The 17,255-nt window shown below is 44.9% G+C and overlaps 1 protein-coding gene and 1 non-coding gene across 9 annotated transcripts in view; both read right to left on the reverse strand.

Annotated features, from left to right (window-relative positions):
- HAT1 (histone acetyltransferase 1) overlaps positions 1–17,255 on the reverse strand; it is an 81,950-nt gene that overhangs the window by 37,628 nt on the left and 27,067 nt on the right. For 5 of the 8 annotated variants that reach the window (XM_089328152.1, XM_002712286.6, XM_089328151.1 and 2 more), the window contains one exon: positions 6,555–6,675. The exons of the other annotated variants lie outside the window; for them this stretch is intronic. In XM_089328152.1, the coding sequence (XP_089184278.1) occupies positions 6,555–6,608 (54 nt within the window). In that variant the 5' untranslated portion in view covers positions 6,609–6,675. The remainder of the gene's footprint in view (positions 1–6,554; positions 6,676–17,255) is intronic. 8 annotated transcript variants of the gene reach the window in all.
- LOC127491881 (U6 spliceosomal RNA) lies at positions 7,126–7,227 on the reverse strand. Its single transcript, XR_007920813.3, has one exon. It is a non-coding gene; the product is annotated as a U6 spliceosomal RNA (small nuclear RNA).

The following is a 17,255-nucleotide window of genomic DNA, read 5'->3' on the forward strand; positions in this document are numbered from 1 at the left end:
GCCTTTAAATAAGGAATGCCCAGAAAAAGAATGAGTTTATAACATTTAATTTTCAGGGCCGGTGCTGTGGCATAATGGGTAAAGCTGCCGCCTGCAGTGCCAGCAGCCCATATGGGCGCGGGTTCAAATCCTGGCTTCTCCACTTCCAATCCAGCTCTCTGCTATGGCCTGGGAAAGCAGCAGAAGATGGCCCAAGCACGTGGGCCGCTGCACCCACATGGGAGACCCAGAAGAAGCTCCTGGCTCCTTGTTTCAGATCAGCATAGCCCCGGCTGTTAACAGCCATCTGGGGAGTGAAACAGCAGGTGGAAGACCTCTCTGTCTGCCTCTGCCTCTCTGTAACTCTGCCTTTAAATAAATTAATTAATCATAAAAAAAAATATTTAATTTTCTCAAGGTTCTCAAAATTTCATGTCTATCTCACATGTAAAATCTATTGACTCAGGGCCGGCGCCGTAGCATAGTGCGTAAAACTGTGCCTGTAGTGCCAGCATCCTATATGGGCTCTGGTTTGAGACCCGGCTGCTCCACTTCCAATACAGCTCTCTGCTAATGGCCTGGGAAAAGCAGCAGAAGATGGCCCAAGAACACCTGCATGGGAGATCCAGAAGAAGCTCCTGGCTCCTGGCTTTGGATCGGCTCAGCCCCGGCCATTACGGCCATTTGGGGAGTGAACCAGCGGATAGAAGGGATCTCTCTCTCTGTGTCTCTCTCTGTAACTCTGTGTTTCAAACAAATAAATCTTTAAAGAAAAAAAAAATACATTGACTCCATCCCAGCACCCCCAAAGATCTCAACCATTACAATATCAAGTCAAATCCAAAATCTCATCTAGATCTCATAAGCTGAAAAGTCCCAAATCTTATCATCCAAACGATCGAAATCAGGTATAGATGGGGAGCAGAGGATTAGCCAAGTGAGCCACGGCGCCAGCCCCTGAAGTTTTGATTATCAAACACCTATGCATCACCGGTCATGAGAGTTCATACCAAGAGGATCCTCCAGAGATCTTTGTTAGAACTTGATTCCTGGCTTTTTGCAGAGATGACTGAGATGAATGAATCACATGCCTAATCTCTGCAGCACTCACAAAAGATAACCTTGCTTATACCCTTAGCTTTCTCTACAGAGCACACTCCCCTAACAGAGAATGTCTTAATTTTAATGCCTTCTGTAAACTACACAGGCTGAGAATTTCCCAAATCACCAGTCCTAGATCCTCTCTACTTAATTGTTTCTTCTTCAATTCATCTGTTTCCTCTTACATTTTACTACAAGCACCCAGAATCCAGATCACACCTTCAGTTCTGTGCTTAGAAATTTCCTCAAGGCCAGCGCCACGGCTCACTAGGCTAATCCTCTGCCTAGCGGCGCCGGCACACCGGGTTCTAGTCCCGGTCGGGGCGCCGGATTCTGTCCCGGTTGCCCCTCTTCCAGGCCAGCTCTCTGCTGTGGCCAGGGAGTGCAGTGGAGGATGGCCCAGGTGCTTGGGCCCTGCACCCCATGGGAGACCAGGAAAAGCACCTGGCTCCTGGCTCCTGCCATCGGATCAGCGCGGTGCGCCGGCCGCAGCGCGCCGGCCGCGGCGGCCATTGGAGGGTGAACCAACGGCAAAGGAAGACCTTTCTCTCTGTCTCTCTTTCTCACTGTCCACTGTGCCTGTCAAAAAAAAAAGAAAAAAGAAAAAAGAGAAAAAAAAAAAAAAAGAAATTTCCTCAGCTAAATAAATATTCAACAGCTCACAGCTCATTGTTTACAAGCTCTCCTTTCCACACAGTTGAAGGATGCAGTTCAACTATGCTGTGCACCACACTGTAGCAAGGATCTCCTTGCTTCTGGTTTCCAAACACATGTTCCTCCTTCCCTTCTTGAGCCCTCAGCAGAGGCACCTTTCAAGTTCATCTTTCTACCAGAATTATGTTTATGACAATATACATATTCTCTAAGAAAATACAGGTTTTCTTTACTGTGTTCCTGTGTTCTGAGCCTTAACCAGAAATACCTTTAACTTCCATTATTTCTACCAAGAGTCTATTCAACATTTCTGTTTTTCTATCATTCACCTATAAATTCTTCCAGCCTCTACCCATTTCAAAAGTAACTTCTACATTCTTAGTTACTTGTTAGAGCAGTAATGCACTTCCTATTACAACAACTGTATTAATTTCTTGTGGCTGTTTTAACAAATTACCACAAATGTGGTACCTTAAAACAACTGACATTGTTCTTTCACAATCTGGAAGCAATGTCTGAAATTGGTATCACTGGGCAAAAATCAAGGTGCTGTACTTTCTCTGGAGATGCTAGAAGAGAATCCGGCCTCTAACGGTTAAGCATTCTTTGGCTTGTGGCCACATCACTCTGCCCCTGTGTCAGACTGCCTTCTACTCTCCTGTCATCAAACCCTGTCTCCTTCTGCACCCCTTTCATTAGGCGACATGTGATTACATTCAGGGTCCACCCACATATTCCAGGATAATTTCAAGATCCTTAACTTGATCACATCTGCAAAGTGGGTTTCTGCCGTATGAGGTCACATTCACAGGCTCCAGAGATTAGGACATAGTTGTCCTAATGCTGAGGGGTGGGTGGTGTCATTATTTAGTCTACCACAGATACACATTTTAATCACTCTCTCTGCCTTCAACCCCTTTTGAAACAATTGTTTCAATTAGTTTTATAATGTGCACAGCATAATTATCAATGTTCACAAATGAATATATTAACAATGTTTGTGGGATCAGAAACGCACCAAGAGAAATTTAAATAGACTCTACATAAATAAAAAGTAGAAAATGTAGATCTTTCTCTTCACCTTTGACATCTGGGAAAATAAGTGATTTCCACAATCACAGTAAAAAACCCACAGAAGCTGCGGTTGGGGATGGCATCTGCAGTTGAGACTCTGCTTGGGACTCCTGCATCCTATACTGGAGTGCCTAAATTGAGCCCTAGCTACTCCACTTCCAATCCAGCTTCTGCTATGCAAGTCCTGGGAGGCAGCAGATGGTATTAAAGTGCTTGAGTCCCTGCTACCCGTGTGGGACATTTGCATGGAGTTCTGGGCTCTGGCTTCAGCCTGACCTAGTCCTGGCTGCTGGGTACATTTGGGGAGTAAGCTGGCAGATGGAAGATGTCTATCTTGTCTCTTTTACTCACTTTCAAATAGAAAATGAGAATAAATGAAAACCTGTGAGGCTAGCGTTGTGCTGCTGATTAAACCATAGATTGCGATGCCTGCACTGCATCTTGGAGTGCTGGCTCAAGTCCCTGCTTCTCCGCCTCCAAGCCAGCTTCCTGCTGAAGCGACCAGGAAGGCAGCAAATGGCAAAATACTTACGCTTCCGCCACTCATATTAGAGATCAGGATGGAGTTCCTGGCTCCTAGCTTCTACTTGGGGTCTGTGGCTGTTACAGACATTTGGGGAGTGAATCAGTGGATGGACAATCTTTCGACTTCTCTCCAGCTCTGTTACTCTGCTTTTGAAATAACAAACTTTTAAAATACAAAATAAATAGAGGCTGGCATTGTGGCATAGAGGGTTAAGCCAAAGCCTGTGATGCTGGCATCCCAAACGGGTGCCAGTTCAAAATCAGACCCCTCCACTTCTGATCTGGCTCCCTGCTAATGCACCTGTGAAAGCAGTGGAAAATGACCCAAGTACTAGGACTCCTGCAACCCATGTGGGAGTCCCAGAAGAAGCTTTGTGCTCCTAGCTTCAGCCTGGCACAGCACTGGCTATTGTGGCCATTTGTGGAATGAATTATTGGATGAAAGATCTCTGTGTGTTTTTTCCTCTGTGATTCTTTCAAATAAATAAAAACAAATCTTTAAAAATAAATAAATATGAATTTTTTTTTCAACTGATAAATGCAACTCTGATAAGAAAAGTGCTATTATAGAGAAGGGCATAGTAGTTAAGAGGCAGTATTAAAACATCCATGTCTTGTATCGGAGTGCCTGAGTACACTACTTGGCTCTAGCTCCTGACTTCAGATTTCTGATAATGAGGACCCTAGGAGGCAGCAGTGATGGCTCCAGTGATTGGGTTCCTGCTATCCACCTGGGAGACTAAGTTGATTTCTAGCTCCTGAGTTTTGGCTCTAGCCCAGCCCAGGGGCATTCTGGGCACTGAGGGAGTGAACAAACAGCTGGGAGGTGTTCCCTAAATTCCTATTTGTCAAATATTTAAAATAGTGAATATTTTTAGGAAGAAGGTCCACCCGGGAAACAACAAACTAAAGATCACGATTACAGGGTTAACTGAAATGGTAGGGAGGCAAACACCGTGACAACTAAAGACTAAATGTGAGTTCTTTTTTGAAAGAGTTACAGAGAAAGACGGGGCTAGAGGGAGGGAGAGGGAAAAGAGAAACACAGAGAGACAGAGATATCTTCTATCTGCTGTTTCACTCCCCAGATGGCCGAAGTGGCCAGGGCTAGGCCAGGCTAAAGCCAGGAGCTTCTTCCAGGTCTCCCATGTGGGTGGGGTGCCAGGTCCCAAATACTTGGGCCATCTTCCTCTGCCTCTCCCAGGCCATCAGGGAGTTGGACTGGAGACGGAGCAGCCAAGACATAAACTGGCACCCACATGGAATGCCAGCATTGCAGGCAGTGGCTTTATCTGCTATGACACACAGCCAACCCCTGAATATATATGATTTTTTTAAAAGGATTTATTTTATTTAAAAGGCAGACAGAGAGAGAGAGAGAGAGAGAGAGAGAGAGAGAGAGAGAGAAACAGAAAGACAGGTTTTACATCTGCTGGTTCACTCCCCATTGACCACAACAGCCAGGGCTGGGCTAGGCTGAAGTCAGGATCCAGGAGCTTCTTCAGGGTCTCCCACGACGGTGCAAGGGCCTAAGCACTCAGGCCATCTTCCATTGCCCTCCCAAGCCATTAGCAGGGAACGGGATTGGAACTGAAATAGTCAGGACCTGAACCAATGCCCACAGAGGATGGGAACATCTTTACCCACTACACCATGACACCAGCTCCAAATATGTGATTTTAAAAGTGCTATATAGGGGCTGGCGCTGTGGTATAGCAGGTAAAGCCACAGCCTGCAGAGCCAGCATCCCATACGGGCGCCGGTTTGAGTCCCTGCTGCTCTGCTTCCGATCCAGCTCTCTCCTCTGGCCTGGGAAGGCACTGGAAGATGGTCCAGGTCCTTGGGCCCCTGCACCTGAGTGGGAGACCCTAAAGAAGCTCCTGGTTCCTGGCTTCAGAAAGGCACAGCTCCGGCTGTTGCGGCCAATTAGGGAGTGAACCAGCGAATGGAAGACCTCTTTCTCTCTCTGCCTCTCTGTAACTTTGCCTTTTAAATAAATAAATAAATCTTAAAAAAAAAAAAAAAAAAAAAAAACCTGCTATACAGGGGCCAGCACTGTGGCACAGTGGGTTAAGCTGCCACCCATGATGCCAGCAATCCATATGGGCGTTGGTTTGAGTCCTGGCTGTTCCTCTTCCAATCTAGCTCCCTGCTAATGCTCTGGGAAAACAGCAAAAGATGGCCCAAGTGCTTGGGCCTCTACACCTACATGGTAGACCCCGAGAGCTTCCTGGCTCCTAGTTTGGCCTGGCCCAGCCCCGGACTTTGTGGCCATTTGGGGAGTGAACCAACGGATGGAAAACTTCTCTCTGTCTCTCCCTCTAACTTTGCCAAATAAATAAATAAATCTTTTTTTTTTTTTTTTGGACAGGCAGAGTGGACAGTGAGAAAGAGAGACAGAGAGAAAGGTCTTCCCCTGCCGCTGGTCCACCCTCCAATGGCCGCCGCGCTGCGGCCGGCACACCGCGCTGATCCGATGGCAGGAGCCAGGCACCTACCCCGGTCTCCCACGGGGTGCAGGGCCCCAGCACCTGGGCCATCCTCCACTGCACTCCTGGGCCACAGCAGAGAGCTGGCCTGGAAGAGGGGCAACCGGGACAGAATCCGGCGCCCCGACCGGGACTAGAACCCGGTGTGCCGGCACCGCAAGGCAGAGGATTAGCCTAGTGAGCCACGGCGCCGACCATAAATCGTTTTTTTAAAAAACTGGGGGCCAGCACTGTGGTGTAGCTGGTAAAGCCTCTGCCTGCAGTGCCGGCATCCCATATGGGCGCCGGTTCAGGTCCTGGCTGCTCCACTTCCAATCCAGCTCTTTGCTATGGCCTGGGAAAGCAGTGGAGGATGACCCGAGTTCTTGGGCTCCTACACCCACATGGAAAGACCCAGAGGAAGCTCCTGGCTCCTGGCTTCGGGTTGGCTCAACTCTGGCCGTTGCAGCCAATTGGGGAGTGAACCAGGGAATGGAAGCTCTCTCTCCCTCTCTCTCTCTCTCTCACTGCCTCTCCTTCTCTGTGTAACTCTGACTTTCAAATAAAAATAAAAATTAAATAAATAAATAAAATGCATGCTAACCCTAATGCAGGATGTAAGAAACAGTGACATTTAAAAAAAAAAAAAACTGCTATATATCAGATTCTGTCTTCCCTCAGACCTTTAAATTTTAAAGCCTGTCTAAACTCAACTGGAAAACATAATTAAAAATAAGTGTATTCTGTCCTTACCTCCACACAGTCAAAGTTCTCATCTACTTTAGATGCATATTCAACACGGAACATTGTTGACAGGCTACCAGCAATATAGTATAATAAGATCTTCAGTCCCTTGTAACCAAAAGCAGTTTCACTGAAACAAACAAAAACAATAATCAAAATGAATTTCTACAAAGTCATTAAAAAGCATTAGCCTGCATCTAAACAGATTTAACTTCATAAGTAGTTTCAAGATTTTAAACAATTTTTTTAGAAAAAGGAAAAAAATTTGCAAGAAAACTGGACTTCAGTTTTCATCCATAATATAGAATTTGTATGGGGCTGGTACTGTGGCATAGCAGGCTGAGCCTTCACCTGTGGTGCCGGCATTCCATATGGGTGCAGGTTCGTATGCTGATCCAGCTCTCTGTTTATGGCCTGGGATAGCACTGGAAGATGGGCCACTTCGTGTGCCCCTGCACCTGCTTAGGACACCAGGAAGAAGCTCCTGATAGGTCCAGCTCCAGCCACTGTGGCCACTTGGGAAGCGAACCAAAAGATCAAAGACCTTTCTCTCTGTCTCTCCTACTATAAACAAAATCTTAAAAAAAAAAAAAAAATCTGTGTGTCTTCCTTGCACAGGGGCCATGCTAATCTTCTCTGTATCATTCCAATCTTTAAGTGTATGTGCTGTCAAAGCAAGCACTAAAATATACAGAACAAGGGTGCCTAACTTAAATGTTTTAGGGTCAGATACTTGGTTCATTGGCTAAGATGCCACTTGGGACGTCTCTATCCCCTATCAGATTGCTTGGTACGAGTCCCAATTCTGTTTCTGATCCAGCTTCATACTGATGCAAACCCTGGGAGGCAGTAGATGTTGGCTTAAGTACTTGTGTCCCTGCCACCCACATGGGAGGCCTGGCTTGAGTTCTGGACTCCAGGCTTCAGCCTGCCCAGCCCTGAGGGCATCTGAGGAGTGAACTAAATGATGGAAGACTCTGTCTTTCTCTGCCTTTCAAATAAAATGAAAACAAATAAATTTTTAAAAAATGTTTTATTTTGGGGGCCGGGGCTGTGGTGCAGCGGGTTAAAGCCCTGGCCTGAAGCACTGGCATCCTATATGGGCACCAGTTCTAGTCCCAGCTGCTCCTCTTCCAATCCAGCTCTCTGCTATGGCCTGGGATAGCAGTGGAGGAAGGCCCAAGTCCTTGGGCCTCTACACCCAAGCAGCAGACCCAGAAGAAGCTCCTGGCTCCTGGCTTTGGATCAATGCAGCTCTGCCATTGCAGCCACCTGGGGAGTGAACCAGCGGATGGAAGACCTCTCTCCCTGTCTCTACCTCTCTCTGTAACTCTGTCTTTCAAATAAATAAACTAAATCTTTAAAAAAAAATGTTTTATTTTGGTCCCAGTATGTGGTGTAGCAGGTTAAGCCACCTGTAATGCTGGCATCCCATATGGCTACTGGTTCATGTCCTGGCTGTTCCTCTTCTGATCCAGCTCCCTGCTAATGGCCTGGGAAAGCAGTGGAATATAGCTCAAGTGGTTGGTCCCTGTCACCCACATGGGAGACCTAGAAGAAGCTCCTGATTCTCAAAGTTGGCCTGGCCCAGCCCCAGCCGTTGTGGCCATCTGGGAAGTAAACCAGTGGATGGAAGATCTCTCTCTTTCTGACTCTCACTTTCTCTCTGTAACTCTTTCAAATAATTAAATAAACATTTAAAAAATAAAAATGTTTTATTTTCATTTATTTGAAAGGCAGAGTGAGAGAAAAGAGATCGATCTTCCATCAGCTGATTCAATCCCAAATGCCTATAAGCCAAGAGCCCAGAACTCCATCTGGATCTCCTTCCTGAATGGCAGGGACACAAATACTTGAGCTATCATCTGCTACTTCTTAAGATACATTAGCAGGAAGCTGGATTGGAAGCAGAGGAGCCAGGACTCGAACCAGGCACTCTAATATAGGATGCAAGAATCCAAAGTGGCAGCCTAACCCACTGTGCCACAATACCTACCCTGAAAACAATTGAAAAAAATGTTTGGTCTACATGAGTAAGTTAATTTACCTAAATCACTTACAGTATCCACTAGCACATTGTATAAATACTCAGTAAATGTTAAACATTATCACCACTGCTACAGATGCTGCTACAATTACTGTTACTAGAAGGCATTTCAAATGAGACATGTAGTAGTAAACTAACTATGCTCTTGGCAGAGAAGCAGCGAAGACCTAGTTTTAAACTAATCCCTCCAACTTATCAGACCAGTCTGTCACCAAGATCCAAAGCTGCTGAAAGCAATGATAATATCTAGCTAACTACAGTTAAACTCCTCTAAGAACTAAGAAAACTCTGGAGCTCCTACTAATTTTTTCCAATCCTGCTCCCTGCCATCTACCATTACATCTATGTCTTGCTATTTCCTTTTCTAGCTCCAAGAATCTTCTAAAAAGTGAATCCCAAATATTCAAAACAGGTCAATCTAGAGAGACAGAAAATCAATTAGTGACTGCCTAAGACTAGAAAGAGTCAGACAGAGGGAAGAGGAATAACTGCTAATTAATTATGGAGTTTGGAATAGGAATGAAGTACATGTACTAAAATTTAAAATTGACTGTGGTAAATGACTGCACAAATTTGGAATATAACAAACACTACTGAACCATAAACTTTTTTTTTAAAGATTTATTTATTTGAAAGAATAAAACAGAGAGGAGAGGCAGAGAGAGAGAGAGAGAAAAAGGTGTTCCATCTGATGGTTCACTCCCCAATTAGCAGCAACGGCCAGTGCTGTGCCGATCTGAAGCCAGGAGCCAGGAGCTCCTCCAGGTCTCCCACATGGGTGCAAGGCCCAAGGACTTGAACCATCTCCTACTGCTTTCCCAGGCCATACAAGAGAGATGGATCAGAAGAAGAGCAGCCGGGACTTGAAACAGCTCCCATATGGGATGCTGGCGCTTCAGGACAGGGTGTTAACCCACTGTGCCACAGCGCTTGCCCCTAAACCATAAATTTTATTTATTAATTTTTTATTTGACAGGTAAAGTTACAGACAGTGAGAGAGAAAGAGAGAGACAGAGAGAAAGGTCTTCCTTCCATTGGTTCCCAAATGGCTGCAACAGCCAGCGCTGCACTGATCCGAAGCCAGGAGCCAGGTGCTTCTTCTTGGTCTCCCATGCAGGTGCAGGGGCCCAAGCACTCGGGCCATCCTCCACTGCCTTCCTGGGCCACAGCAGAGAGCTGGACTGGAAGAGGAGCAACCGGGACTAGAACCCAGTACCCATATGGGATACTGGTGCCACAGGCGGAGGATTAACCAAGTGAGCCACCGCGCTGACCCCAAACCATAAATTTTAAACAAGTGAGTTGTATGGTACTCAATTATATCTCAATAAAGTTGCTTTTTATCTTTCCACTTTTAAAAGATACAATGTCATTTCCAGATTTCCATCTAGATTTGTGAGACAAAATGTAAGCACACCCCTTCCAAGGACTCTGAAAATTACATGCAAAAGAAAGGTGTTCAATGATACCAGGATCAAGATCAATTTCATGCTTGGGTCATAAGGTACAGGGTTATGGCAATTATGCAACCATCACCTGTCTATCTTAGAAAAGGTGTGCAAGTACACCTCTCTCAATGACATCATGCAAAACAGACAAGTGAATGTGCAAAATGCTGTTTGGACACAGCATCTGTAAAAACAGATCTTATGCACTACAATATTACCATAGAAAAAGATTTTTTTTTTTTTTGTAGTAAAAAGAAGGGTAACTATCCTCTTAGATAAAATTCCAAAGAAAAAACATTTTCATTTTTACAACATTTACAATGTTTCAAACATGGAAAGCTGGAGTGGGTGATGTGGTGTAGCAGGTAAAGCCACTGCCTGCAGTGCCTCATCTCATATGGGCACCAGTTTGGGTCCCGGCTGCGCCTCTTCAGATCCAGCTCTCTACTGTGGCCTGAGAAAGCAGTAGAAGGTGGCCCAAACCCTTGGGCCCCTGCACCTGCATGGGAGACCCAGAGGAGGCTCCTGGCTCCTGGCTTCAGATCAGCCCAGCTCCAGGAGTTGCAGCCATTTGGGGAGTGAAACAGCAGAAGGAAGATCTCTCTCTGGTTCTCTGTAACTCTGCCTTTCAAATAAATAAATCCTTAAAAAAATATATGGGGAGGCGGAAATTTTGGCATAAATCTCTATAGAACAAAATTTAACTATTAACATTTAAAAATAAAAAAAAGCCTAATGAAGTAATAAGGATACTTTAGAATTCAGAGAAACAAATTAAATGTATGAGTTTATTCTGGTGTTAACACAATTTCAAAATCCATACATAGTTTTTGCATAACACTGACTTCCCACTTCATGAATAAAAATTTTTGCACCAAAAACTTTTTGTGGCAAAATAAGTTCATACTCTTAATTACATTTTTCCAAGAAATTTCTTATATATTTGAGCAACAGCAGAGAGGAGAATCTATCTCGTCTACTAGTTCACTACCCAAATGCCTGAGAGCCATAAAGTCAATCCAGTGGGTAGCAGGAACACAATCACTTGAGCCGGAGCCTACTGCCTTCCTTATTATGCTTAAGCGGAAAACTGGAAACAGAAGCAGAGGTGGAACTTGAAACCTGGCATTCTCATGTGGGATACAGGTATCCTGAGCAGCATCAGTTGGTGCACTGAACACTCACCTCTAAGGGAGGCACCTTACCTGCTAAGTTGAATGCCCAGTCCCTGGGAATTTTTATGAAGTATCCTCATACGTGAATGAAAAATTTACGGCAACTTTTAAAGATTTATTTATTTAACTGAAAGAGTTACAGAGAAGCAGAGAGAGAGAGAGAGAGAGAGAGAGAAAGGGGACAGGGAGAATGAGGGAGGGAGGTCTTCCATCCACTGGTTCACTCCACAATTAGCTCCAACAGCTGGAGCTGACCTCATCTGAAGCCAGGAGCCTGGAGCTTCTTCCAGGTCTCCCACATGGGTGCAGGGGCGCAAGGATTTGGGTCATCTTCTACTGCTTTCCCAGGCCACAGAAGAGAGCTGGATCACAAGTGGAGCAGCCAGGACTTGAACTGGCGCCCATATGAGATAACGGTACTGCAGGCAGCGGGATTTACCCGCTACATCACAGTACTGGTCCCTAGAGCCACTCTTTGGTACAGTAGTTAGGATGCTGTTTGAGTTACTCACATAACATATCAGAGTGCCTGGGTTCCAGTCCCAGCACTACTGCTGATTCCAGCTTCCTGCTAATTCACATCCTGAGAGGCAGTGGGTGATGATTCAAACATGTGGGTCCCTGCTACCGACATGTGAGACCTGGGCTGAGTTCCTGACTTCAGCCTGGCCAAGTTCTGGCTGTTGGGGACATTTGGAGAATCAATCAGTAGATGGAAGAGCTCTCTAACTCTGTCTCTGTCTCTCTGCCTTTTAAGTAAGTAAAAATAAATGAAACTTTTAAAAAATGAGAAATTCTCAGAATTTTTTCCATGAAGAGACATTTATCAACTTCAAAAACACATTAAATTAAAATGATATTAAAATAACGCATAAGAAAAAAAAAATGAAGGCAAATATTTTAAATGTCAACTGTGTCTGAATACTTTCGCAGACTACAACAAACCAGGATTCCCTGCAAAAATGACTAACTCTGGAACTACAAGGTGTGGGCATTATGGCACAACAGGTTAAGTCACTGCTTGAGATGCCCAAAACCCAATTCAGAATGCTGGTTCAAATCTTGGTTCCTTAGCTTCTTATCTAGCTTCCTCCTAATGTACCCAGGAAGGCAGCAGATGATGGCTCACATACTTGGATTCCTGCCACCCATGCAGGAGACTTGGATGGAGCTCCAGGCTCCTAGCCCAGTTCTGGCTTTTGTAGGGATTTGGGGAAAAACCAAATAGAAGCCCTCTCTCTCCTCTCTCTCCCTCTCTCTCCTCTCTCCCTCTCTCTCTCTATTCTTCCCTCCCCCCCCCCTGTATCACTCTGCCTTTCAAATAAATAAATACATCTTTACAAAAACGAATGACAGTACAAGATAAACTTGGAACATCTTAGTGTAGCAGGAAGTAAAGTGTCCTCAAAATGATAAGGACACATCAAAAGGACTCAAGTGTTTCAAAAAGTAGACAAGAGAGGGTATTCTGCCTAGTGGTTAAGACACTGGTTAAGATACAGCATTGTGGCATAATGGGTAAAGCTGCCACGTGGGATGCCAACATCCCATATGGGCACTGGTCCACGTCCCAGCTTCTCCACTTCCGATCCAGCTCCAGGTTAGTGGTCTGGGAAACGAAGTGGAAGATGGCTTAAGTGTTTGGGAGAGACCTGGATGAGGCCCCTGGCTTTGGCCTGGTTCAGCCTTAGTTGTTGCAGCCATCTGGGGAGTGAACCAGGAGATGGAAGATCTCTTTTTATAACTCATTCAAATAAAAAGAAAAAAAAAAGAAGAGCGAGATCCACATCCCATACTTGAGTGCCTGGTTTAAATTTCCATCCCTAGCTCCTCACTCCAGCAACTGGGTTCCTTCTAGCCATGTGGGAGAAATAGATTGAATTCCCAGCGTAGGCCCTGTCCACTCTCAGGCAATGAGGGAGGTGTAGACAATCTCTCTGTCTCTCTCTCTCTCTTCATTTGTCTCTCTGCTTCACAAATAAGTAACAAGAATAATGAAAGGTGGCCACTTGTCAAATCCAGAATAACTTAAACATCATAACCCAATGAAGTAAAGAATTTTTGAGAGGTCAGCACTGTGGCGCAGCAGCTTCAAGCCCCAGCCTGCAGCACTGGTATCCCATGTGGGTGCCAGTTCGAGCCCAGCTGCTCTGCTTCCAATTCAGCTCCCCAATAATGAGCCTTGGAAAACAGTGGAGGATGTCCCAACTGCTTGGGTCCCTACACCCACGTGAGAGACATGGAGGAAGCTACTGGCTCCTGGCTTTGGATCAGCTCAGCTCCGACCGTTGGGACCATCTGGGGAGTGAACCTGTGGATGGAAGACATTTCTCTCCCTCTCTACCTCTCTGTAACTCTTTCAAATAAATAAAATAAATCTTAAAAAGAATTGAGGCATCATTCTTCATGAAACCCTTATCATACTCCTTCTTCAGTGTGTGTTTTCCCTTTGCCTATAAAATACATCTTGCAGGGAGAGTCAAGATGGTGGAATAGGGAGGGAGCTTACTGCTCTAGTATAGGAGAAGACAGTTAAATAAAAAGTGGATAGAGTGCAGTCTCAGGGAAGAGTTGAGGAGAAAACAGCAAACTCCACACAAATTAGAGGGACACTGTGGACCTGCGTGGAAGGTGTGGATGCGCACAACTCAGGACCCCATCATCAAGAGCTTCAGCACCAGCTTTGGAGTAAGGTGAGACCAGACTGCAGCAGCCCAAGCCACTGGTGATAAAGCTATGGGAAGAGCCTGGGGGGCGTCTGGCTTGGAGCCCTGTGGGGGACAGTGTACCTACCAACCTAGAGGGAAAAAAGGGGGGGCATGTTTCTCTCTCCCTGACCACTAGGCATCGACGTCCTGTAACTAGCAGAGAGGGTGAGCAACATTTTAGACATATGCAACAGCTGCGCCACCTGGTGACTCTGGGAGTATGCTGGGACTGTGAAAACAATCTGGCTGCGTGGAAGGGTACAGGGTGTGACTGAGACTTCGGGTAACCACTGTGGGTGGCTGCACATCCTCAGGCTGCCTGTTCCTGGTGAGAGTCATTCCCGCAGGATCCATGTTCACATGGTGGACAGTATGCATCCTTTGTGTGATTCTTGTGGCACTGCAAATGAAAAATTTACCCACTGGGGCTAGTGCCCAGTTAGTGCCTTTGAGGAGAGGAGATGAGCATGAGAATATGCCAACAGAGCAGAACAAACCCTTATGATTAAAAAAAAAAAAATTTACCATGCCCAAGTTGAGTGTCACCTTACCCTGAGGCACTGAAAAGAACTCCCTGACCACACCCAGCACATGCTTCTGGGTATTCACTGAAAGAGTGGACACTTCACTAAACAACAGAGAGGCAATTCAAAGATCAAAAAGCAATCACAGGGGGGGGAAAGAAAACCACCAAGTATCACCACAATTGCCTAATAATAAAAGCAGCAATTCAAGAAACAAGAATAAGGAAGACAACAGGACACTCTCAGAGCAACACAACCCTTTAAACTAGAATGTGAAAGAAGACAGAGTTTGGCCAATGCCGCGGCTCACTAGGCTAATCCTCCGCCTTGTGGCACCAGCACACTGGGTTCTAGTCCGGGTCAGGGCGCCAGATTCTGTCCCGGTTGCCCCTCTTCCAAGCCAGCTCTCTGCTATGGCCAGGGAGTGCAGTGGAGGATGGCCCAAGTATTTGGGCCCTGCACCCCATGGGAGACCAGGATAAGTACCTGGCTCCTGCCATCGGATCAGCGTGTTGCGCCGGCCGCGGCAACCATTGGAGGGTGAACCAACGGCAAAGGAAGACCTTTCTCTCTGTCTTGCTCTCTCACTGTCCACTCTGCCTGTAAAAAAAAAAAAAAAAAAAAAAAAAGACGACAGAGTTTGCAGAAATGGAATTCAAAAAATTGGTTGTAGGAATACTTAGAAGTAATCAGAAGTAAATTCACAAACTAAAGAAATGCACATATGATACAAATGAAAAATTTCACCCCACGGAATTGAGATTTTATAGATATCAAAACAAAATATTGAAAATGAAGAATTCAATAGAACAAATAAAAAAATATGGGGGAGGGGCTGGAGCTGTGTCGTAGCAGGAAAAGCCGCCACCTGCACCACCAACATCCCATATGGGTGCCAGTTTGAATCCCGGCTGCTCTACTTCCAATGTAGTTCTCTGTTATGGCCTGGGAAAGCATAAGATGGCCCAAATGCTTGCACCCTTGTACCCATGTGGGAGATCTAGAAGAAGCTCTTGGCTCCCGGCTTCGGATTGGCCCAGCTCCAGTTGCTGTAGACATCTGGAGAGTGAATCACTGGATGGAAGACTTTTTTCTTTCTGCCTCTGTTTGTAACTTTGCTTTTCAAATAAATAAAACTTAAAAAAAAAAAATATGGTGGAAAGATTTTACAACAGATTCAGTGAGGCAGAACAAAGAATATCTGAGTTAGAAGACAAATCTCTGGAAATTTTACAAACTGAAAAAAAAAAAAGGAAATTAGAAAACTAAAAAACAGTGTCGGAAATTTATGGGATACTATAAAATGACTCCTTAACATACATGTATGAGGAATTCCTGAAGGAGTGAAAAAAGAGAATGGATTAGAAGGCGTTTTTAGTGAAGTAATTACAGAAAACTTCTTTAATTTGGAGAAAGACAGGGAAGCACATAGAATTCCTAACAGACATGACAAGAAAAGATCTTCACCATGATACACTGTAGTCAAACTCTCCACAGAAAAACATAGAAAAGATTCTCAAATGTGCATGAGAGAAACACCAGATTACTTTCAGAGGATCTCCAATTAGTCTCACAGGTAACTTTTCAACAGAAACCCTATAGCCTAGGAGAGAATGGCAAGATACATTCTAAGTCTTAAGAGAAAAAAACTGTCAACCCAGAACATTACATCCTGCAAAGCTCTCAATTTATGAATGAAGGTGAAATAAAGAACTCCCCAAACAAACAGAAATTAAAAATTTGTCACCACCCATCCAGCCCTGCAAAAGATGCTTAAGAATATGCTACACACAGAAACACAGAAGCGTGGTCATCACTATGAAAAAAGTGAAGGCAAAAAATCTCCCAGTAAAAGTACAAAGGGGGCCGGCGCCGCGGCTCACTAGGCTAATCCTCCACCTTGAGGCGCCGGCACACCGGGTTCTAGTCCCGGTCACGGCGTCGGATTCTGTCCTGGTTGCCCCTCTTCCAGGCCAGCTCTCTGCTGTGGAGTGCAGTGGAGGATGGCCCAAGTGCTTGGGCCCTGCACCCCATGGGAGACCAGGAAAAGCACCTGGCTCCTGGCTCCTGCCATTGGATCAGCGTGGTGCGCCGGCCGCGGCGGCCATTGGAGGGTGAACCAATGGCAAAAGGAAGACCTTTCTCTCTGTCTCTCTCTCTCACTGTCCACTCTGCCTGTCAAAAAAATAAAAATAAAAAAAGTACAAAGGAAATCCAAAGAAAACAATAGGAATAATTATAGGAAAATGGCAGGGCAAGTCATTACTTATCAATACTCACCTTGAATGTAAATGGCCTCAACTCTCCAGTTAAAAGACACAGAATAGATGAATGGACTGAAAAACAAAACCCATCTATTTGCTGCCTATAAAAAACACATATCACCAACAAAGATACACGCAGACTGAAAGTAAAAGGATGAAAAAAGATATTCCACACTAACAGAAACCAAAAAAGAGCTGGTGTAGCCACTCTAATATCAGACAAAATAGACTTTACACAAAAATATTAAAAGAGACACAGAAGGGCACTATGTAATGATTAAGGGAACAATTCAATAGGAAGATATGACTATTATAAATGTATATGCACCTAATTGCTGGGCATCTGGTTATTTAAAAGAAATGTTAGTGGATCTAAAGGGAGACATAGACTCAAATACAATAGTAATGAGGGATTTCAATATTCCACTTTCAGCAATGGACAGATAAGCAGACAGAAAATTAACAATGAAGCAACATAGTTAACAGACACTATAGACCAAATGCACCTAATGAAAATCTAGAGAACTTTCATCCTACAGTCACA

The sequence above is a fragment of the Oryctolagus cuniculus genome, chromosome 3 (assembly GCF_051225735.1).
Source record: "Oryctolagus cuniculus isolate XC-2025 breed Fujian yellow rabbit chromosome 3, ASM5122573v1, whole genome shotgun sequence".
NCBI lineage: Eukaryota > Metazoa > Chordata > Mammalia > Lagomorpha > Leporidae > Oryctolagus > Oryctolagus cuniculus.